The 24,397-nt window shown below is 28.5% G+C and overlaps 1 protein-coding gene across 1 annotated transcript in view; it reads left to right on the forward strand.

Moving 5' to 3' along the window:
- LOC107455311 (uncharacterized) overlaps positions 1 to 22,614 on the forward strand; it is a 136,689-nt gene extending 114,075 nt beyond the window's left edge. The window contains exons 6-7 of the mRNA XM_071187964.1: positions 7,028 to 7,207; positions 20,350 to 22,614. Of these exons, the coding sequence (XP_071044065.1) occupies positions 7,028 to 7,207; positions 20,350 to 20,634 (465 nt within the window). The 3' untranslated portion in view covers positions 20,635 to 22,614. The remainder of the gene's footprint in view (positions 1 to 7,027; positions 7,208 to 20,349) is intronic.
- Positions 22,615 to 24,397: the final 1,783 nt, after the last annotated feature.

Below are 24,397 nucleotides of genomic sequence, written 5' to 3' on the forward strand. Positions count from 1 at the left end.
TCTATATATATATATATATATACATTTTTTTACCTTTCTCAAAGGACGCTTCGAGAATCATTTTATGAATTTCAATGTGTATAGGTAATGCGATTTCTCACACTTATCAATGAAGTTTTAGAGGTTTGAGGAACCGACAATAAATTACAAACGGAAAATAGCGTTTTTGAACCCCTTATGCCGAAAAACATAGCAATAAATTTGTAACTTGTAACAATTATTTTGGTTATTATATGCGATAATTGAACAAAATTTCGTAAATCTAGCTTAAGTTTTTGTAGAAATATGGACATTTTCTTAAAAAAAGCATTAATTTTTTTTGTCTTATGTTTATTTGCTATAACTTTAAAAATACTCAATAAAATTAAACAAAACTTTTGCAGCTATTTAAAATTAATTAAAAAATTAATTTTTCAAAATTTGAGAAAATTTTTTTATAATTGCGTAAAATATGAATAATTAAAATAATTCTTTTATACTGCGCAAGCTCGAGAAAAATTTACATTTTTTTTACTTAATTTTGTAGTGAATCGTGTATTAATAAAAAGAAGTCTGATATGAGTATCTAAAAAATTTCAAAAGTTTCTAGCAATTTTCACTCAAAAAAATATTCAAAACTAAAAGAGCAAAATTCAACTTTTAAAAGATAAACAACTTCTTCTTTCATTTTTTTTTAAAATTTTAAATACGCTTTTGTTTTACTCTTTAGGAATATATTTTAGTGAATCAGAAACTATAATAAAAGTTTTTTTTCCAAAAAAGTACAAACAAAAAATTTTATATGAAGATACATACCTTATTATTTATTGCTCGGATAAGTAAATAAAATTTTTCTTAATCAATAAAGTTGGTAAAGAACATTAAGAATTCTCACTCAAATTCTTAAAGAGAAGCATTGTTGACCGAATTGCAACAACAATAAAGTCTGTCTAAAATTATAATAAATTAGGCAAAGGTCTCAAGATAGTTATTTAGTATGTATTTTATGTCTGGTTTAGTTACCTTTCAAAGAAAACTAATCATAATGTACAGTGAGTGTTGTGCTAGAACTATCAAAAATAGATTTAACCAATACTTCATTCTGTTTCATGAGCTATAAATTTCTTTTCCCAATAAAGTTATCTAGTTTATCGAAACTAGTTTCAAATGTGTTCTATTGTTGGTCATTTTTACAAATTAAAACATGCAAATAAGTCAGTATTGTATTCTAAAGATCTATTTTATTCAAAAAATCAGTATTGTATTCTGAAGATCCATTTTATTCAAAAAATCAGTATTTTATTCTATTTTATTTTCTAATAATCCGAAAAATCAACCTGACATTTATTAATTTAAAACATTGGGTTTGCTCACCTGTGTATTTAAAATGCTTTATTGGAAACAATTTCGAAAGAACAGTCGATTTTGAAAAAAAATTAATACAAATTTGAAATGAAGGTGTTATTCCTGTAAGGCTTGCATTTATTTATAAAATGTAGGAATATGTTAGAAGAATTTCTGTTTTATTTACACTGAACTTGGATTTTACGACAAATAAACTCGATAAATAAAATAAAAAAAGACTCGAGCAAATAAATTAGTTATAGCTTCTGATATGATTTATTTGAGAAAAGTTTAATAGATTTTATTTTTTACTATTATTTTTTCAATAAAAAGTTAAATTATTTTTTAAATTAAGAATAAAATTCTTTATACAAACGCCAGAGTGAAAATTCAGTCTTCGTTTATCTGCAACTCTATAAAAAATGTTAATAGCTGCCATTACTGGCGAAATACTTCTGGCAACAATTCAGATTGAGTTTAAATGTTAAAGTTTAAATGTTAAAGTGTCACTAGTTACTAAGTTGCTACTAACGATTTGTTGTATAAAGCATTAAAAAAACAAAATACTAAATTTTCTCGAAATTGAAGCAGAAATTTTCCTTTTAGTTTAATCCTTGATTAGAAGCAAATATTTTGGAAATAAAAGTTCTTTTGTTCTTTGCAATTTCGTAAAGAATCAAAACGAAGCACGATTTGTAAATTTTTCCAATATTTTAAAAAAAAAATTCTGTTAATTCTTCTAAATTTAGACTCAAGGCCATTTTTAAAATAATAAGATGACGCATACCTTATAATGAATCTTTCTCATAATCAGGGATATATGAAGTTTTCAAAGCTTAAAGGAACAAGTCCAAAAGTATACAAAAAATTCGCAGTTGTTTGTATTCGTATGCTTGTTAATGGTGCATATCCTAATGACAAATTGCTATAAATCCTTATGGATTCAACCAGTGTTAATAAAGTTTAACCTTCATTATCTCAAAACTATAACTTGATCCACTTTAGCTCGGAATGGCTCATGGTGATTACAAAGTTCATGCCCAATTAAAACCCAAATCACATGACACAATTTCACAACACATTGTGTTTATTACACAGCTTTAACGCACCATTATGTTGATGACTTTCTCCGAATTATTTACAAGTTTTTAAAAACATTCTTTGTAGAAATTGCATAGTTTCTCCGCATCGCAAGTCGTAACAAATTTTTAAACTTTTTCATCAAAATTTATTTGTTGGCTTTTCAAATTTTTTTAAAGAGAGCAAAAAGGTAAAAATCTAAGGAATGAAATTCCATAATTCTCTTTTTGAAAGATTTTGCCAAAAAAAAAAATTATATTGCTCTCCTGCGATTTTGAATACACTTTGATGGTGATGGTGGTTTTGGAGTTGAAAAAAATCTCTGCCGGATGGGCGATCAGGAGCATATAGCATTTAAAACCGGATGATTACTATCACCAAAAGCTTCTCACCATGAACTATTTTAAATACAGATTTAGTATGACACTCACAATCAAACTTTTTAAAGTCATGGTACCCTTAATAAAATGAGACTTTTTAATGCACATCTATTCTTTAATGTCGTATATTGTGATATGTGGTATCATGTTACATTCCCCAATTATAGGAAATATTAAAGTATTGAAAGAAAATGACTGATTGGAATATAATAAAACTTTAACTGTTATTCATACACCGTTAGAAATTTCTCGAAAAAAATGGTTTAATAACAATTTATTGAATGGTTATTTTACCGTATTTAATCAAAACAGTCAAATAACCATGGATAAAATGGTAATCAAACTGTTAAGTTTGAGAAAAGCTGTTTATTAACTGCTTTCACCTAATACGGTTAAACAACCAGAATTTTATCGCACTAACTAGGACCACCTAATGAAGCTACTTAGTTCTTTGCAACTGCGTACGTATCATAGCCGAGCGGGCTTATCTGTCTATCTTCTGAACGGGAGAACTGAAGTTCGAGTCCTAGTGTTGGCACCTCTATATTTCCTCCATTCCCTTCAACACAAGAAGAATTTCCAGCGTCGGGCACTCTCCTATGCCCATTACCTTACGAAGAGTCGAGCTCCTACTTCTAGTTAAATAATGAATAATTTTTTACGTTTTTGAAAAATGCTAGTTATAAATGGTTAAAAAACTGTATAGTTTTGTATTCATGGTTTAATAACTATGCTTTTTGTAAATGGTTTCAAAACCATAAAGGAAAAAAAAATGTTCTTTACCGTAAACTTTACGGTTAATCGGTTGGACAGACAGCTGCAGTTATTTTACCATAATTTTAGAATAAAACTTTTAACAATGTAGGAAAACAGATGGTTAAAAATGCAAAGAAGATTATATTATTATATTATTTAGTATTCTTGCTATTGACGGCAGCTAGCCGTAAGCATTTATTTTTTTGACATTAATGTTTGATTTTGTTCTTTATTACAGAAAGTGTTGAAAATATAGTTTGCACAACTCATATTATTTGAATTTAGAATCAAATGCATATAATTCCCTTAAGGTGCATTTTCACTTAAATTCACAGTTTGTTAAGCTCTGAGGTTCTTCAGTGACTTTGGTTCCTAGCCACACCGGCTGTTTATTAATTTTTTTCATTATAAAAACTTTCCAAGAAAAGAAATCGTGGGCATAATGTCTATTTCGTACCTCAAATCGGAAATATGTAGCCTCAGAGAGCTTTGCCTTAAACCTTTGTGAAACCAGTGTAAAACTCTGTCTTAAAAATATTTGAAAACATCATTACCAGTAGCACAACCAGATCGGGCCGAGGCTTTCATTTAAAGATAATTCTTTTCACTTCTATGGGTGATTGCAAGTCCTGAAACCTTAACATTCAAATATCCTTTCAACTGTGTCTATCTATCAGAACTAGAGTCATTCTTTATCACTGCAGTTTTGACACTAGAAGATTTTTTATGGAATCATTAATTCTAAGTAATGAGCAGACTGTCACTTTTATATAATCTTTAAACAACTCATTTAAATAATTCATGTAGTAATCATTGCTTTCAGAATTGAGAATTTCTATAATTTTGAACAAATCAATATTATATTATGAAATAATTTTTTTTAAAAATTAATTAATTTTGTTGAACGATCATTGCTGGCAATAATAGGAAATTTCATAAATTAATTTACTCCATATCTGTCAAATATTAGAAATCTAATCAATCAAAAAAAAAACTCAATTTTCTACTCTTTAAATATTGAGCATTTATTTATTTTATTTTTTTTAAATATCATAATTTTCAACTTTTAAACTGTATTATTTTTCATGAATGTGTTACGTCCCTGTTCAACGGAATATGTTTTCAGGATATATAGATTAACATTAGTAAAAAAATTTTATAAATCTGTTTTAAATCAACTTATGTAATGTTTAAGTTGGCAAACTGATTTTTCATTACAGTTTATTTTATAGTTACAAAACAAAAAGGAGCATTATCTAATTATATGTTATGAACATATTTATAATTGCTATGGATGAGATGCAACTATTTATTATATTGCTTTTCATATAATGAGCAAAATGAGTAGCTTAGTAATAATTTTTTTTTAATTTGCAATCTGCTTTATAGTTGTAAAACAAAAGGCAAGTATATAAATTAATTGCTATGGAGATGATGCAGTTATATATTTTATTACTTTTATTATAATTTAATTTGCTTTACCACACTGTAATAATTACTGTACTTACACTGTACACTTTAACAATTTAAATAAAAATCCACCTAAAAATTTAATTATTTTCTTTTTTATAAGTTTAAACACTTACAGAGTGGAAAATGTTTATGCATTCATTCATATAAATTTTATTTCTGTTTAAATTGTGTTTGTTCTTGTGTTAGCAAATAAAGTTTCAATAGCATCAGTATCTCTTACTCTAAGAGTTTACATTTTCGTCGTTTAAATCTGGGCTCATTTTCATTACTTTTTGAATAAGTTTTTTTTTAATTAATCTACTTTTAATGGATTTAAATGGTACAGTAATTTACTATTCAAATGACAATATCTCAAATTGGTCAAACAGTAGTGATGTGCAACACCCCGGTGATTGACGGAACGCACGTTGTTTCCACTAACTGGTTTAAGCTGGGTTCTTTTTCTGTCCAAGGAACATAAATAAGAATAAGTTTCATTCAAGAAAGCATGAGTTTGCCCCATAATCGATCCAGGAGTTCCATCACCAGCATAATAAAAGTCAAATAAAAAAACATCTTAACCCCTTCCTTCTCGCTCCCGTGAAAATGACGGGATGAGGTTTCGCCCTCTATTTCTCGCTTCCATGATATTTCCAGGCTGGAATGTTCAGTAGTAATGCGCCAATAAGAATAAAACTAATTCATTTCTCCTTGCCCGGAAAGCATTTAATTTCTCATTTTACACACCAGATGGCAGTACCAGGATATTTTTAAGGTAAATTGTAGATAGTTAGTTTATTTTAAACTAGATGTCAGCACTAATAAAATACGCGTATTTGTGATATGTGAAAAAAATATGCACTTTTAAGACCGTTTTCTTGAAAATTAACCAATTGTTAAGGGATTAACTACTAGGCTCGCAACATTAATTTTGCTCCAAATCATTACTCTTATTAGAATCAATACTGAGTTATTCACCCATGGTGTTAACAACTTTCCTTCAACATTTTGAAAAATACCTCTTAATTATGGTACAGTTCAGCAGTTACATTAAATATTTACATATTTGTACTGTTATGCATTGTCATTATGTTTTAAAAACTTAACAATGATGTTCAAAATTATTATATTTAATTTGCCAAATTAGTGATGAAATTGATTGACCAATGTATTCTTACATTAATACTCTTGGTGTATTTCAGCCACAAACTTTTTGATTAACAACCGAACACGCAAGTCGGTTACACCGAGGAGGCTTTTGGTAAAATTAATGCATTTTCAAAATAAAATATATTGTGATATTTCGCTAACTTAAGTGAGGTAAAATGTTTTTGATAACACGACACTAACTGATTGCGCCACGGAAGTTTGAACTGAATTTTATTCAATTTTGAAATAAAACACCAAGTTATCAGTGCGCTGGAAAAAACGTTTTGTAATACCTCTTCCAATCTGGTGTTGAAAAACTGTAAGAAGACTTTTTGAGTTTGCATCAAGCTAACACCAAATTTAACGATTATATACACTTTAAATAGCGTTTTTTAATCTAAACACTGATAATAAAGAATGCCTAAATGTAACTCACCCTCATTTATTAATTTTTCTTTCTTTTTTTTTTCGTTCCAAAATAGAGTCTGCTTTTGGAAGTCGTCAGAAGATCATTTACTATCGAATATGATGGTACTAAACACCAAACAAGGTGGGAACTACTTCAGAACTAAAGAAAACATTTGTGGTGTTTACTACACCCAGGACTATTCTTAGCGTTTCATTATACCATTTTTGGTATAAAGTAGTTTTTTGGTGTTATGATATACTTATAGTATCAGATGGATTTGCTTTACTGAATTGTGCGCACTACTTTGTTTTAAAAACAATCGGGTGTTGTAAAACTAAAATATCTCAAATTTTCTTTTTTATTCGAAACACAATGTTTGTAACAAATATATCTTATTTATTTTAATACATTAGTGAACATTTTTGATTAAATTATTACTTTAAATGTATTTACTAATTTTGGCACACATTTTTTACAGCTGTCTTTTCGATCAGTGTTCCACACTATATGTGAAATCAGATCTAGAATAAGACATATTCTACAAATCAATGAAGATCGTGATCAAGCATTAAAATCCTCTCTCAGAGATTTAGATTATTGTATCAACTCTTATCTCAAGAACTCTGTCGATAGATTTGATCTCCGTAAAAACATCGAAGTAAGGTTTTAGTTCTGATATTTAGCATTTTATTTTCATTTTATTTAAAATATTTGTATAATGATATAAAAAAAAATGCTGTAACTAGAGTTGCAATGCGGTGCAAAAACCTGGTTTATTCTTACGAATAAACCAGGTATTTTCCCCGAAAAGAACAGAAGCCCTTGGCAATAAGAATTAAGGTTAAGAAATTGATTAACCTTTTGTAGACTTCCCAACTTTTTATTTAATATTTAATTGTATATTTTGAAAGATAACATTCTAATTTATGCTAATTTTTAATATCTTGCGTTATCAATCTATAAAAATATGAACTTCCCTTCTTTAATAATCATAATATATATTATTATGATATTCAGTATTTTTTTAATAAATTTATATAGTTGAAAATAAAAAAAATTAAAGCTGAATTTTAAATAAAGGTTTACATGATTATTTAAGCGAAGTATTTGGAAAAAAAACATTGAAGTTCAATGAATTTGGATTATAGCATATCAAGCTGCTTAAAAGCAAAGGCTACATTTTTTTTATTGCAAATGCTACATTGCAATCCATATTGGAAACAGGCTAGTTTTGTTTACATTTAAAATTCCCAATATTCCGGACTTAATCCGGAAAACTTCAGAGTTTATTCGCATTTTTCAAAAAGTGCAACGTTTTTGCATCACTATAAGTTATAACCATGATTCTCAAACTGTGAGGCACGAGCATCTTAAAAATAGGCAATAGTGAATCGAGTAAGCTAGCAAAATATGTTTTCTTGAAAAATAATTAAAGAATCAATAAAACATTTTATAATCCTTGAAAAAAAATTTTCTTTACTCATAGAGATGAATGTTTTTTCGAAGTTCCTGGTTGTAAAGTTAAGACGCAGGATACAAAATATTTATAATGTATAAAATAATGACGTTTTTAATTTTCCATAAATTAAAGCTTTCTAAATTACAGGGAGAGAAATCGCTTCTAAATTTTTTAAGTGTACTTAACAGAAATCTAAATAATCTCATGTCTCTAAATAAAATCATCTAGCTGACTAACAAAGACTTGAAAATATGTAAAGATGAAAAGAGTGAATCAAAATTGTTTATTGATCTAAAATTCATGAATTTTTATCCCACGAAATCAAAAAATATCTTTGACCAACGTAAAAGCATGACTAAGTACACAAGTTAAAAGACTAATAATATCGAAAATAATAACAATAATAATACAAATTTAAAGAAATTCATACACATAACATGTTTTGTTGTCTAGTGTGAAAAGATCGTAAGTTTTTTTTTATTGGTGGAATATACTGTATATGCACAAAAATTTTGGTTTTCTTTAAAAGCTTCATACCAGATATTATATGTTGTAGATAACTATTAATCTACATTTTGGATAATATAAAAAAGAACTGTATTGGATCTCCTATCCCCAAAAATAAGCTAAACATCTGCATAAGTTTTGATTTAATGGTTGAATTTACATATTATAACATATGGACTTAAAGACTCAACAAATTCACAATTACTGATTTAGAACAGTAAACGATAATTTAAGTTACGAAATCGAACATAAAACGTACATTTACAGAACTAACATATCTTTTTTCGAAAGATTTGGATCGTTTGCATCCAAAATAAGGAGAAGCCTCCAAAATATGAAAAGCATGACCTAAACTGAAAGAAGTAGAAAATTTGTACTCCTTGCTTTTTACATATTTCATCCTATCTTTGGAGTTCGTGAAAGAAGAAAAATAAAGCACATACATATAAAACCTATTTATCTAAATAGTTTGCTTTTTTAGCTTTAGTTAGTAAAGTTAAAAAAAATCGTAAGGCACGCAATTTCTTACATTTTTTTAGATTACGTAATTTTAAATAACAAAATACAAGTTATGCACTGAATAGATCTCGAAAAATGAAAATTTGAAATTGCTTCTTTTAGAAATTTTGTCCCGGAACTGCTTAGCTAATTGCACTGAGCTGACCAGTATTCCGGAAACGCTGAAAGACTAGAAGTAAAGTCGAAAATATAATGTGAATATTTGAAAAGTCAGTGCTTTACATTTTCAGTGTAATATTCTGAGAACAAAAACCCATTGCAGAGATTCTCTGACAAAAATGATTTTCAAAACAATTAGAAAGGTAAGGCTGTGAGTTTTCAAATGTACTTATATAAATTTTACTAGCAGATTTTCAGTTTTCAGGAGATGCTGGTTAGCTTAAACTTTCATAACATTTTAAATTTTCTTCCTTGAAAATTAGAGTTTACAATAATGTCAAAATCTACATATTTTAAAATTCAAAAAATTGCCGATTAATAAAAAAAGTGATAGGTGAATATTATTAATTGTTTTTAAACATTGAATTATTTTTGAATTGTTCATAATCGAGAGTGCAAAATTCTCCTAGTAGCTCGAGACATATGATGAAATAGACAGATGTGAAAAAAACATTAAGGGGCTCAAACTGGCTACTTCTTTGCTGATTAAATTATTGAGACCATAAACTCAGTCGGTAACATTCGGGTTATCTACCTTCAAAATATAGAGAGTAACTGCAATCTGGATAATTATGATCCCAATAGTTAATGCCGAAATTTAGACCCCTTAATGTTAATTTCACTTTCTGAGAAATTAGCCATGTGTCTCAGAAAGTCTTAAAAATTTTTGTACAAAAATTCTTTTAGCCAAAGCTGATTCCATGTAAAAACACAATTTTTAATTTTTGTCATTTGAAGCTGGGAGAGCTTTAAGCCGTCACTGGAGATTGATCCACAGTATTTCACAATGAGAGTTCAGTGCCTTAACCTCTGAGCTCGGCTCATTTTATTTGACAAGGAACAGAAATATTCAGTTATGTTATGTTTATAATGCTTACACCATTTTAAACTATGTAATTTTAGAATAGGAAATATAAAGGTTGAGCGAAATAGATTGAATAGTTCTTAAGTTATGAAATTTCAAAAAAAAAAAAATCTAATTTTTAATTTCTATTTCTTAAAAATTATTCGACTAAATTCGTTTAAATTTGTATTTTGTTTTTTAAGCTTACATAATTTAAAATAATAAAATAATTGAATGCTTTAAAATTCAATACATTTTTATCGTTATTAAAAAAATAATGAATATCATAAAAAAAATACGATTTTTTCTTGGAATTATCTTTGAATAAAATAATTTCATAGTTAGGTTCAAAGATTTTTCGATTTATAGCAAAGATTCTCAAAATATAGCAAAATGTGAAATGAACTTAAACTCAGACTAAATTATCGGGATCATATTTTCCGGATTGCAGGTAGATACTTTATTTACGTCACACTAGAGCTGCACAATGGGCTATTGGCGACGGTCTGGAAAGCATCCCTAATGATGATCTGAAGACAGGCCATCGCAATTTTGATCCTCTGCAGAAGAGATTGCAGAGGTAGCTGTACGACCTGTGCTTGAAGTCAAGCACTTTACAGTAGAACAGTTTAACGAGAACCGATACCGCGCACCCTTGGTCCCTACGCAGGCAGATCAAAGTGGTCACCCACCAGCTTACTGACCGCAGCCAGTGATGCTTGATTTCGGTGTTCTACTTGAAACCGTGTCTTTACGATCAGTTCACTGCGGGACTTTCTAGATTGCAAATAACCCACAAGTTTTGATGTTCGAAAATTCAAAATCCGTCTTAAAAAGATGTGTTTATTCAGAGAAAGTACGTTTTTGTGTCTGATTCTGATGTTTAATAGCTAGCTAGTTAGCTTGAACTAATTAGCATATTTGTCGTCACCCCTTTAAGCCATTATGATCGACTCGACTCTTAGTTTGTGAACATCCGAAATAAGCATACACCTGAACTTTGTTTCAAACTATTTTTTTAAAACGGGAATCAAAACATTATTCTTTGCCACAGATAAGCAAAAATTATGAAAATAACTCTTTATCTCTTTTAAAATTAATTGCTTGGTAACTTATGATTATTGCTTAACTGTTAATATGATTCTTTCTATTAAATTTAATTATAATGAAAAACTGATATGTTCACATACTTAAGAAAATAAAATGTTAGAACAATGCATATTATATTATTTAATGTTATATTCAATTAAAATAAAACTAATCTTTTTTAACCATTGTTAGAACTAATCAGGGTTGGCAGGTTTTTGACATGTGACAGTTTTTGACAGTTTAAACCATGGTTTAAACCGTCACGTCAAAAACCTCACTGTCAAAAATGTCGAAAATGTCAANTAAAATAAAACTAATTTTTTTTAAACATCGTTAGAACTAATACAACGAAGTTATTTTTACGATACAATTAATTCAAGATGTAAACACACACAAATTCATAAAATAAAATTAGTTTTTAGCATACACATATTACCGAGATAATATTAAGATAATTATGAATTAGGCTCAATCGACAGAACAGTAACAGAAGCGGAAAGAAATTGAATATTATAAAATTATTTAATATAATTCGCAGATATGTACAAATTAGAATGAAATTATATTTATTACTCATTTTAAAATATACATACCTTGTGTAGAAATGACACCTTGTGTTGGTGTAGAAACCAACGCAATATTTTTCTCTAATTAAAATCCGAAGTAAACTTGGCTTCTGACTATCTTCAATTTTCGCTAACATTGGAATTTTCAGAGGTGAAAATAATTCAAAATAATCTACGAAAGGTGTTAATTAACGTAATTTCGGTGTTGACTATTCTTTATTATTTGATGTAAGGATTTAACTTCGCTGCGTAAATTGTATATAAAAGCTCAATTTGGTATTTACCTGAAATAAAGTTTATTTATTGATGTAAGGATTTAACTTCACTGCGTAAATTGTATATAAAAGCTAAATTTGGTATTTACCTGAAATAAAGTTTTCTGTCACGCGATATTTTGAGTTGTTCAACACATAACTCGGAGGTTACNTACGAAAGGTGTTAATTAACGTAATTTCGGTGTTGACTATTCTTTATTATTTATTGATGTAGGAAATTGTATATAAAAGCTCAATTTGGTATTTACCTGAAAAAAAGTTTATTAATTGATGTAAGGATTTAACTTCACTGCGTAAATTGTATATAAAAGCTCAATTTGGTATTTACCTGAAATAAAGTTTATTTATTGATGTAAGGATTTAACTTCACTGCGTAAATTGCATATAAAAGCTCAATTTGGTATTTACCTGGAATAAAGTTTATTTATTGATGTAAGGATTTAACTTCACGGCGTAAATTGTATATAAAAGCTCAATTTGGTATTTACCTGAAATAAAGTTTATTTATTGATATAAGGATTTAACTTCACTGCGTAAATTGTATATAAAAGCTCAATTTGGTATTTACCTGAAATAAAGTTTTCTGTCACGCGATATTTTGAGTTGTTCAACACATAACTCGGAGGTTACACCAGTTAGTTTTTACAGTGTACGTTTTTTATACCTTGATTCGTTATTTAATTTATTTTCGGCGTTAACGATTTAGCATACTAATTAATTACATGTTAAAAGTTATTAGATTCGTGGTATACTATAACTTCTAACACACTGCATGGTTCTCGATTTAAATAATAAAAAATGTTTTAAATAATATTGCATTTTCAGAAGAAAAAAAAATCATGATTACATATCTTCTTGAATTACTTATGATACTGGGGGAGAAGCTATCTTTTAAGCATTAACAAGGCTTCCACAACCTGTTTATATAATTTTCTAGCAGTTTTTCATCGCTAAATTTGATAATTCTTTGGAATTAAAAATATTTCAAGTTAAATTGGATTAATTGCTTAATTGAGTTTTAACATTTAAAAAAAATAATAACAAAGTATAAATTAACCCTCACTACTTACATTAATTATGATTTATTGAAAAAAAGTCATCTATTGCATTAATAATTCCTCTCAACAACTATTACCAAAATATTATCCAATTCTCACAATTTTCTTCTTTGACTGCCAGTCTTATTGAATTTGAGCAATTTTTAATTACCACGCAATTATTGCCTCTAATTTTAATATTTGAAAGCAAAAATAAAGACTGTGATAATTTCTCTCAAAAGCTATTACCAAAATATAATTCAATTCCCACAATTTCCTTCTTTGACTGAGAGTCGTATTGAATTTGTTCAATTTTCAATTATCCCCCAATTATTGCTCCTAATTTTAATGTTTGAAAACAAAAATAAAGATTTCGATAAAACTTTAAACGAAAGAAGGAGAAAAATTTACTTGAAAATGTAATCTCGATGACTTAGTAGGACGCTAAACCGCAGGAGAAACTTTTAATGCCAAATTCTGTGCCACTTCCAATGGTACTTTAAAATTATAAATATACCTATCCACTGCGTAATGTTGTGTAATCCAGCCATACTTTTGTTTACACTTCGGTATTTTGAAAGAAACTATTTCAACATTTGACACTGCAGGTTTTATTTTAGATTTAACTGATTTCGCGTTTCCTATACTTTAAATTTTAATTCCAGTATGTAGGTTGAAGTGTTTCTCCCCAATTGTAAAAATTTTGGTGTATAGTTGCCCTCAGTTTTTGTTGTTGTGTCAAACTAAAACTTTTTACACTGCATGTAGTCCCATTTATTAACGTTTCACTGTTATAGTTTTATTTAGTCAATTATTTTTTTTTTGTTTATTTGTTTTCTGACAACTGTTTGTTTTCAGGCGCATTAGAATCAATTTATTGGATTCATTGCAAAAACATTTCGTTTAAAAAACAAACACATTCTTAGTAATTTATTCCGATTAGTTCTTTCAAAATAATTTTTTTTTCAATTTTATATCATTTTTTGTACGATAAATACAGTTTTGTACTTAAAAATGTGCTTGAGACACCAAAGCACTTCAATACGAATGATGGCAACTCTAAACTAAAAATTTTTACATTGCATTGTATAGCTAACACGCCAAATATATGCAATGTGTAAAACCTTTAAATTAAGACATCATCATTATTTTATACTGTTACAAAACATTTATTGACAAAAGAAGTTGAAACTAAGTAATATATAATGTGTACTGGCTTTAGAAAAGAGGTCATTTTTGAAAGGGATGCAACAAAAATGTTATCCAGAACTAAGACAGGACAATAAGTATGCCCAGCAGGTTTTATCTTTTTCTTTTTACGGGAGCACATTTCTTAAAAATTTTCACAATATGAATTTAAAGTATTTTTATAATTACTGCTGATCGTATAAAGAGAAACTGCATTTGTTTGGGCCCCCTTTTTTAGCAAAATAATAAACAGTATTAAGGCGAACTTTCTTAGAGCAGCGGAACTTTATATCAGACTAAAGATAATCCTTAAAAGTTAGGTTTGCCGTAAATATAGATAATGATTGCTGCCTGGAAACTAAATCTTCATTATCTGAGTTTCAATATCACACAAAATTTTGAAGTTTAGTGTAAAGATTTCTCGCTCCAGAAATAACACTGAACAATAAGTATGCCCTGCTGGTTTTATCTTTTTCTTTTTACAGGCGAGTATTTCTTAAAAATTTTCACAATATGAATTGAAGTATTTTTAAAATTACTGCTGATCGTATAAAAAGAAACTGCATTTGTTTGGGCCCTCTTTTTTAGCAAAATAAACAGTATTAAGGCGAACTTTTTTAGAGCAGCGGAACTTTATATCAGACTAAAAATAATCCTTAAAAGTTAGGTTTGCCGTAAATATAGGTAATGATTACCGTCTGGAAACTAAATTCTCATTATCTTAAATTCAATATCACACAAAATTGTAATATTTAGTGTAAGAATCTCTTGCCAAGCTCTTTAAATTTGCCTCAAAAAAATCAATGTCAAGTATCTCAGTATGCTTCCGGACGAAATTTCTGAATAGCTATTTGTTGATGACTACTTCTTGACCAATCGGGATCTTTCATATTACAGAGGACGCTATACCGTGGAAGAAACTTTACATCACAAATTCTGTTTCACCTTCATAACTAATTTAAAATATAAAGTATAAAAAAGTGAGTTCTAGCAATCCATTACCCATGAAGTTACAGTTTCTGAAAAAAATTCAAAAATATGAAAATGCCCATTGCGTAATCCTGAGTTATCCTCTCATAATTTATTTTCATTTTGATACTTCGAAAATTTCTTTTCAATATTTGAAACACCGTGTCTTATTCTAAATTCGTCACTTTGACAAAATGTTCGCTCGGAGCATTCACTAGGAAACGGTTTCGTCAAAAACGCAGAAACTACATATTCTTTACAGTGTGGTGGTTAAAGAGAATTTGTAATTAAAAGTTGCTCCCGCAGGTATAGCGTCCTGTTAATCATAAGTTTCCCATTTGTCCCAAAGAGTGTTAAATTGCAGTATCTTGCAGAAAATCCGAAAAAAACGCCTTTTATTTTGTAGCTCAAGACAATACATTATCGCCTATTTTATCATAATTTATTTTTTAAATCATATTCCTATTAATCATACCAAACATTTCTTAGAAAATATACTTAAAATTTCTGTAACGTCGGCAATGAAATTTGATTGTTTCGTTATAGTGATAAAAGAAGGCATCATTTTAAGTAAAACAAACAACTTATGTTTTAAAAAGAATTCTTCAAAACAGTTTTTTAAATTATTTTTTGAGTTACCTACCTTGTATGAGTGACCTAGGCTCTAATCTTCACTACATACAAATTTTGATCAACGTCGACTTAGATAACAACGAATACTGGTAAAAAGTACTTTATTTCATTTTTCTGCTACGTTAAATTGTGGTTTCAAAATTTATTCAAACAGAAATGAGTATTTTGTCAACTGCTTTAACTTTGTTTTGGTATTTTCTTAGGTATCACACAAGCTTTATTTCATTTTTATATAAAATTTAAAATAATAACATCTATGAGATTTCCTTCTCTGAGAAATAAGAATTGTATTATAACTTATAATACTCATAAATATACAACAAGACGGTATCATATATTTTTACTTTACACTATTTCATTCGTTTTCTCTTCGAGACGTTTTCGAAACGAACATTATATTTTCAATCAAAACTTTTATATTCCCTTTAGGTATTTTATAGCAACTTTCGTTCTTAATAACAGTATAAGATGATCTTCTTCTATTAAAAATAAAACTATGTTCTGTTCGCTAAAAATCAGTTTATTTTTCTTAAACTTAATGAATGATTTATTGAAAAAANAATATATATATATATATTAACCAAATAATAAAACCAAAATATAGGATATTTAAGCCATTCGTTCGGTAAATTTTTCGTCCATATGGTGACAGTTCCCAGGAAATTCCTGTTTTTAAAATTATAAATTCTTATTATCACACATTTAGTAAAAAATACTAAACTGAAAAGTAAGTTTGCCCGAATAAATAGTTTTAATGCTATGCTCTAAGTTTTCCTGATGAAATAACCAAATGTCATCACATTTACCACATTTTATCACATTAACCAAATTTTATCACATATTATAAAAACATATTTCATTGTTAATTTTACCAAAATCATTACCAAAGTGCTTCGGTGGAAATTACTGAGTCTTTAGCGTACCTATAGAATTAGAAAAACGGTAAATTTTGCCATATTCTGGTAGTTTTTTTCTCAATGTAGATAGACGAAAGACAGACTTACCATGTCGACAAGCTATACATTGAGATTAGAAAAAGAAAAATTTCAGAAAAGGCTCATTTTATTATCTCGAACAAATAAGATATAGAAACCAACAAATCCCACCAAACCTAGTTTATTAGTAAGATATGCGCGTGACTTAAAATTGCTTTTTTTTTAAACATCTCTGCATTTAGAAGATATTCAATTGCTGGCAAAATAGTTATAATTAGAATAAAATATTTTACAATATGATTCATTTGTCACATTGTAATATATTATTTAAATTATACCTTATTTACTAACAACATAACGGTTCATATGATTTCGATACTGACAATAGTAATAAATGTTAGATAATTCTGACATCCCCTCTTGACATTTAGAAATGCACTAAAATACAGTTACCTATACTTTTCGAAATTTACCGTTATACAATATTTCAGTTATCTGTTGCGTATTCTAATTAATTTATATATTTCGTTGATAAAGTCTTTTCAACGAAACAATACATTGCTTTTATTCGATTATGTAAAATGTTGAATTTCAGGTCACTCTTAATTCGAATATTTCCTCTTTTGTAATGTAAACAATGAAATATTTCCTATTAGTTACAATTTTATATAGTATATTTCAAACTATTCATAAATAAATACCATGTGTAACGAGTCCTTTAAATAAGCTCGTTATGATTTTTAAAATGTATATTTTAAACTCTTAGTTAATACAATGAAATAGCTTCAGTTCAATAAAAAATTAAAAAAGGGAAATATGTATGCAAACTCACAAATTATTGAATTTTTAAGTTTTTTCAAATAAATTTGACACTTTAATAAAGTTTAAAAATTCTCATTTCAAAATATTTTATTTCATTGTTTTCATTTCACAAAAAATCCTTTAATATTTTGCAGGGGGCCGTTTTTCAACAAAAATATTTTTTTTTTATTTAAAAACTTGAAAATTTATATTATTTGATAGTTTATTGGATATTTATGATTTATATTATTATTTTTTACATAATTTGAAAAAAAATTTTATTAATGATTTTTGAATAGGGCCAAATCTGGGTCAAACCAAAATTTTTGAAAAATCGAATCACAAATCTCCAGTTTTACCCACTATGAGTGAAGTTTAACCAACGAAAATTAAAAGATTTTTAAATACCAATAATTAAGTATCTAAAGAAATAATAAATAATTAATGACCAATAAAAATTTACAGATCTGTACGAAAACAAATAAATTAATTTAATTAAATTTAGTAATCGGAATTATCGTAAGCCAATTCTATTATTCGATTGTTTTTCGCTCTTCTTTTCAATATTTTGTGAAGTTTTCTTTATTTTTTTTTATTTATTTAAGTTATGAAATATATAACTGACGCATTATCATTATTGATTTTTAAATCATCGAGTTTAGAGAATAAAATATTTAAAAAAACTTAATCTTAAATTAATCTTTATCTTAATCGAATAATTAAATCTTTTATCTTAGATTAATAAGTTTAGTTTACATCGTGAATATTCAATTTACGAGAGATTTAAATTTCGTTGAAAATGTTAAAAGATTGAATTAGCAATCCATTAAATACAGAATGTTATCATGCAAATATTATTTTGGAGTATAGTTTATGAATCATTAACCCATAAAGCAATATCAAGTGAGTTATTCAATATAAGATTAAAAGTTATTCACAGTGTATATTTTTTTTCTCTTTCATACTTGCTACATATTTAACATAGATTCCTTTCATCTAAATGATCAACCATTTTAAACGTATTCAGGTTTACTTTAACGTATTTTGAATGTTTTCAAATGATGCTAGTGATCATTTATAATTCCAAGCAACCAACGATATTGAAAACAGATATAAAATCTAAAATATTCAATCAAGGAGTAAATAGTATAGGATTAATGTCAAAGATAATGGAAAATTTAGGTTATAAATTCCGATCATGTGCGTTTCATCTCATATTTTTGACATATTATCAATAAAAGTACAAATAGACTTGTATTCAAAATAAATTTTTTAAAAATACGCTGTCGAGGTTGTTTTGTTAAGGTTTAAAAAGGGCAACTAAAAGCTCTAGTACTAAAAAAATAAATATTTAACAATAAAATATATTACATTTTAGCCCTTAAATTTCTAAACCAGCAAAATGTTTGGCACTTTCTGAGAGATTTCAGATTCTTTTAGGGAATTTATCTTTTAGAATGATATCTTAATACACTGGGGGTAAAAGTGCGGTCAAAATTACCAGAATATGGTAAAATTTACCGTATTTCTGATTCCATGGGAAGACTGAAAACTATGGTAAAAATTACGGTTTATTTTACCAAAAGTGCACCTCCATACGAGCACGGTAAATTTATCAGAAGAGTACTCAGTGTAGGAGAGTACTTTTTTCGTAATTTCTAAAATGTAGCTAAATGTACTGAGAGTTTCTTAAAGATAATCCTTAATATCTAGCTTTAGAATTCTAACCAAAAATGAAGACAAAAACGTATGAAAATTCAGTATTGTAAACTAATACTTAAGGGAGGAAAAGACAAAAGAATTAGTGACAATTTGACAACAGTTGAGGAAGTCAGGTTCACGAACACCTACGTCTCTGAGGGTATATATATAATATATATATANAGTTTATATATATATACCGCAATAATAGTGTTTGAGGCTCATATACTCGTAAATTTGCGTATACCACTTAAATGTAAAAATAATTTAGTGCAGATTAAAACGTGATTCTGTAAGTGTTTTGTCTCACAATTTTTAGGTTCTTTCAACCCGAAAATTGAATTTTATAAACTGATTAGACGAGATTATATTGCGCAATAGTACATTTTCATGTAAAAGACTCAACTTTTTTCAGCTTTTTCTAGTCATGTATACTGAATTTTCAACAAGATTTTACCAATTACTTTTTTTGAAGCCAGAATGGTTTATCGGATAAAACACTAGCTTCATTAAATCAACCAGAAAGTTTTTTTTTTTTTTTTTTTTTTTTTTTTTTTTTTTTTTTTTTTTTTTTTTTTTTTTTTNNNGTCTCTACCACTCAAAGTATACCATACTACTCTACCACCCAAAACCTACCACTCAAAGCATAACCATCAGTTGACGTATCTCATCAGGTTGGAATTGCCTTACAATCAAACTTTTCGTGGTAGGTTTCCCTGACTTTTATTTCCCACAAATGCAGGTTAGTTTCTCATAAAATGTCTGCAACACAACACGGAAACTTCGAAAATAATCCACTTATTCGTACCTATATTTGCCTTGTTTCCTGAGTCGGATTCAAATTTACAAAGCTACGGAGTAAAATATCAAAAACCACTTTACATATCTCGACTGTTTAACGCCATTAATATTTTTTTGGATTTAAAACATAAAATTGTGCTTTGTTAAAAGCTAACGTTGCAGCAAACAATCATTTTAATATACCACTTATCATACCTATGAGACCTAGAAATTCCAGCTTCAATGATTTCATAAAAAAGGGGAAAAAATTCTTCCTATACGAAATTAATTATTATACATTATCTTAAAGACAGTACATGTATAATTTCTTTTTTTAGGAAGTTCTTTCCCAGATTTGGGCGACACTTTACGATTATCCATGCTTAAAGAGCTGCGATGGATTGAAGCATTATGTCAAAGACTGTGTCAGATTAGCGTGGAGTCTTTCAAATCAATGTCCTCCTTTTGTCATTGAATACGACGCAAGAATATTTCGCAAAGATCTTCACGTCCGTTTTCATTCCTCCAATCAAGATTCAGATCACATCAAAACTTATCTTTGGCCTACTTTATTGGAAGGAAGAAATGGTCCCTGTGTCCATAAAGGAGTTGTCATCACATAATGCCATATTTATATTTCATTTCTTTTTATTTATATTCTATTATAATATTATCTTGTATTTTATTGTGGTCATGTATTTAAGTATTCTTAAAATGTTATATTGTATTATGAGAAGACAAGGTAACTGCTCCAATGAAGTTTCTATAAACTGTCTTTAATTAATTTAAAAAAAACATTGCAATGTATAATTACAGAGTGTGCTAAATTAGACTTACGATTTTCAAAATATTATAACGATAGTATTTCTCAAAAATAAAAATTAAAAAGCAGCAATTAGTATATTTTTGTGACAGGGCACTTAATTTTCTCCCAGTGTTCTTTGGTTTCGTTCAAAAAGTTTTTGATAGATGGCATTGTGTGACTTATCCACTGCTCTTTCCGTTAAAAATTCTAATTTCGTTCGCCGGTGATTGCGAGGATGGACTTTCGAAAATCTTGTAATTTGATTTTTAATCATGATAAATTAACCATTTTCCAGTTATAAATTGTTGAAAATAATGAATCTTAATTAAGATATTTATTTGACAATATTCAATACACTATGCATTTAGATTTAACACTCTCTCTAGATTTACTTTACTCGTACTCAATAAAAATATTTTAGCCAAAATTTTAAGCGATTCACAACACTTTATAAAAACATGGGATTTTTAACTCGATTCAAAATTGGAATGCGTTTTATTAATATTCATAACTTTGAAAAATAATTTTTTATCCTTTCAAAAATATGTTAAAAGTCATATACTATTAACTTTCAGTATTTGCTCTATTTACAATTAAAAATAATATAATAGTTAATAAGTATTGGTAAGAAATTAAACAAATAATTTGTGACCGTTACTTGTGGAATTTAACTTACAAATATTCTAAATTTTACATTTTTAATAGTAAAAATGCTGCTAAAATAATTTGGGCTCCTCCCTTAGGCTGTTCAGTAAAACATGCTAGTTAGCAATATGAATTAGCACATTCTTTAGCTCACAGTTGAAGTTTTAGTTTAGGTCTAAATTTAACTTTAAGTGGAACTATGTAACGATCTTTCTGTCTTGAGCAGGAAAAAATTTAAAAAATTTTCAAGCCGTCGTTGTCCTGAAATATAAACCTTCATCAGTATCTCGACATATATTTTTTTATAATACTAACGATCCTTTTTATAACACTCAGAATGGTATTTATTAAATATTGAAGTAGTCAAGGGACTTTATTCCCAACTACGAAGGAAAAGATAAAAATTTTGCACATCTTTGTATTCGGTTAACTTTTTCATTCCGCTTTTCTAAATCCACATTGTGCACTTGTAATGGAATAAATAATTAGCTGTTTGAAGTGATGTATTTCAGCGGAAAAAAATAATTCAGACGAAGAGAGGTATAAGCATAGAAGTGCTTAATTGAAACTGCACTTCAGATTTGTATCTGATAAACCTTCATTGTTAATTATCCTTTTTTTTTAACTAAATGACATTCTCGGAGAGGCAATAAAAGTCCGTAGACGTTATTTTTACACAAACATTAAGTTAAAATTATGATCATCAAGCAGTTACCTTTCCTTCTTTCACTAAAAATGAAGCAATTGTATTTATAGCAACCAACTCATTATTTTGTTTTTCTTCTTTTGGTGTTATGTGGTTTGTGAACAATGTCAAATTTAGGTTATATTTTCAATCCAAAATATCAGAAAACAATAGCGAAGGTTATCAGAATAGAATATTAATAAAACCCGCAAATGTAAACAAAATATTTCAATCTCAAAATGTTTATAGTGTTGGTATTATCACATAAAAATATTTATTTCGTCAAATTAATGTAGAAACATGTACTATACGACAGCAATATTGCTTCATTGTCATGTTTTTTTTGTAATAAAATTTTGCAGGGTGTCTCAGAAATGTTTTGGCACACTTTCAGGGGAAAGTGATAACAAAGATAGAAGATCTGTAAGAGCACATTAGATTGATTTATTAAAGACTCTTATTGAATAACATGAGTACAAATGGCATACTAGATGTAAACACTTTATAATAATGCAGTAGATGCTTGAAACTTTCCCATCGAAATATAGCGCTACCAGATCTTTTCCAGCAGTAATTAGTTGTGATTAATTATGGTTTCTCGGTACAAATTGATCGTGTGATGAACTGCGAACCCCAAATTTCAACATGGTGGATACTCGAAGATGAGAAAAAGGCCAGCCCTGGTGGTGAAGACCAGGGATATTAGATTTGATAGATTTTTTTGGAGATTTGATATGAAGGAATCATTATTTTTCAATGTGCTCTTTTACAACATTATCCCGCTCGTATTGCTTTCTCCGGTAGGTTTAAGAGCCTAAAGCTTTCCACAAGCAACCTATCTGTCCTATTAGAAGAGGTTGTGTAATATCCAATAAAATTACCACGAAAACAAATTTAAAAATGGTGATTCCAGTTCTTTGTCATTAAATTTATCAAATCTTATCTCCCTCTCCTTTCCGACTTCAGGCGCTCTTGTCACCGTTCTAACGCTCATTTTCTAACCTATCATCATATAAAGGGGGGCAACCGATATGTACTTACGAATTATAACTAATCGCACCTCTAATTGGTACAGAAAAAGGTTGGTAAAAATCAGCCAATCGTGAACGTCAAACAGAAAAAAAAAATTATTGATAATTTAGACACTTCCTACATAAATTCATTCAAGCTTATCTCATCCCCATGTTTCGGTCACTTTTCTCTACCTGCTTAAACTAGTCAACTTATTTCCCCAAGTGATTGATTAATGCTTAAAAACGCATGAACGTAACTATATTGACTAACACAGTCGAACAAACTAATTTTGCTTTGGCTGAAGAAGTAGGGCAGGCAAGCCTTGTCACGATATATGTTGTTGACTTCACACGCATATGATACACGATAGCTTTGAGATCCCCCTCAAGAAATCAAAGTTGAACCGAGTAGCTACTACTCAGTGTTGCTAGGAGAGCACTAGCAATTTTCTGCAGAGAGCCACATAGCTGTGTACAATGATATTTAGAACCATCAGTTGCAGTAAAATACTTCATCTTCTTATTTTTATGGAAAATTTTTAAGTCATATTGATTATTCAGCTGTTTTATTAGTCCAAATTATTTATTTTAAATAAGATAAACAGCTGAAACATATTTATTAACAACTTTCACAAAACTGTGGCCTTTCTCCATACTGGCGTTTTGCGCCATTTTCAAAATCGTTGACAGCACTGGCTTTAGATAGACTGAACTTGATCTAACAGTCCTAAGTAACAATTGCTAACTCACAGCAGTTATAAAAATAGCATATCATTTGCAAAAAAGCATTATTTCATATTACAACTGAGCCTTCAAAAAACAGCCTTAACAGACAGTGCCTCTCTTCTCACTTAACTAGTTAAAAATTACTTTCTAGATTACCCCTATATATTGAGGTGGACCCTCGATGGCTCAAGGGATAAAGCGGTCGCCTCCCAACGAGGTGACCCAGGTTGATTGGAATTCAGCTACCAGGTCGCACCAATCACAGTGCTGGGGTTAGATATCCTCTGTGGTAGACGGATCATGAGTTAGAATCCCCTTCAGTCTGGCTAACCGTGGGAGGTTTTCGTGTTTTTCATCTCCGTTTAAAGTGAATGCCAGTTAGTTCCAGCAAAAAGTCTTCCACGAAGGCTAGTTTGTCTTAATGTTTGTTCAAAATTACAAGGCGACAGAGTTGAACATTGATAGTCGTGAACTCAGATTTGGATAAGCTGTTCAACGACGGTTATAAAATA

The sequence above is a fragment of the Parasteatoda tepidariorum genome, chromosome X1, assembly GCF_043381705.1.
Source record: "Parasteatoda tepidariorum isolate YZ-2023 chromosome X1, CAS_Ptep_4.0, whole genome shotgun sequence".
NCBI classification, from domain to species: domain Eukaryota; kingdom Metazoa; phylum Arthropoda; class Arachnida; order Araneae; family Theridiidae; genus Parasteatoda; species Parasteatoda tepidariorum.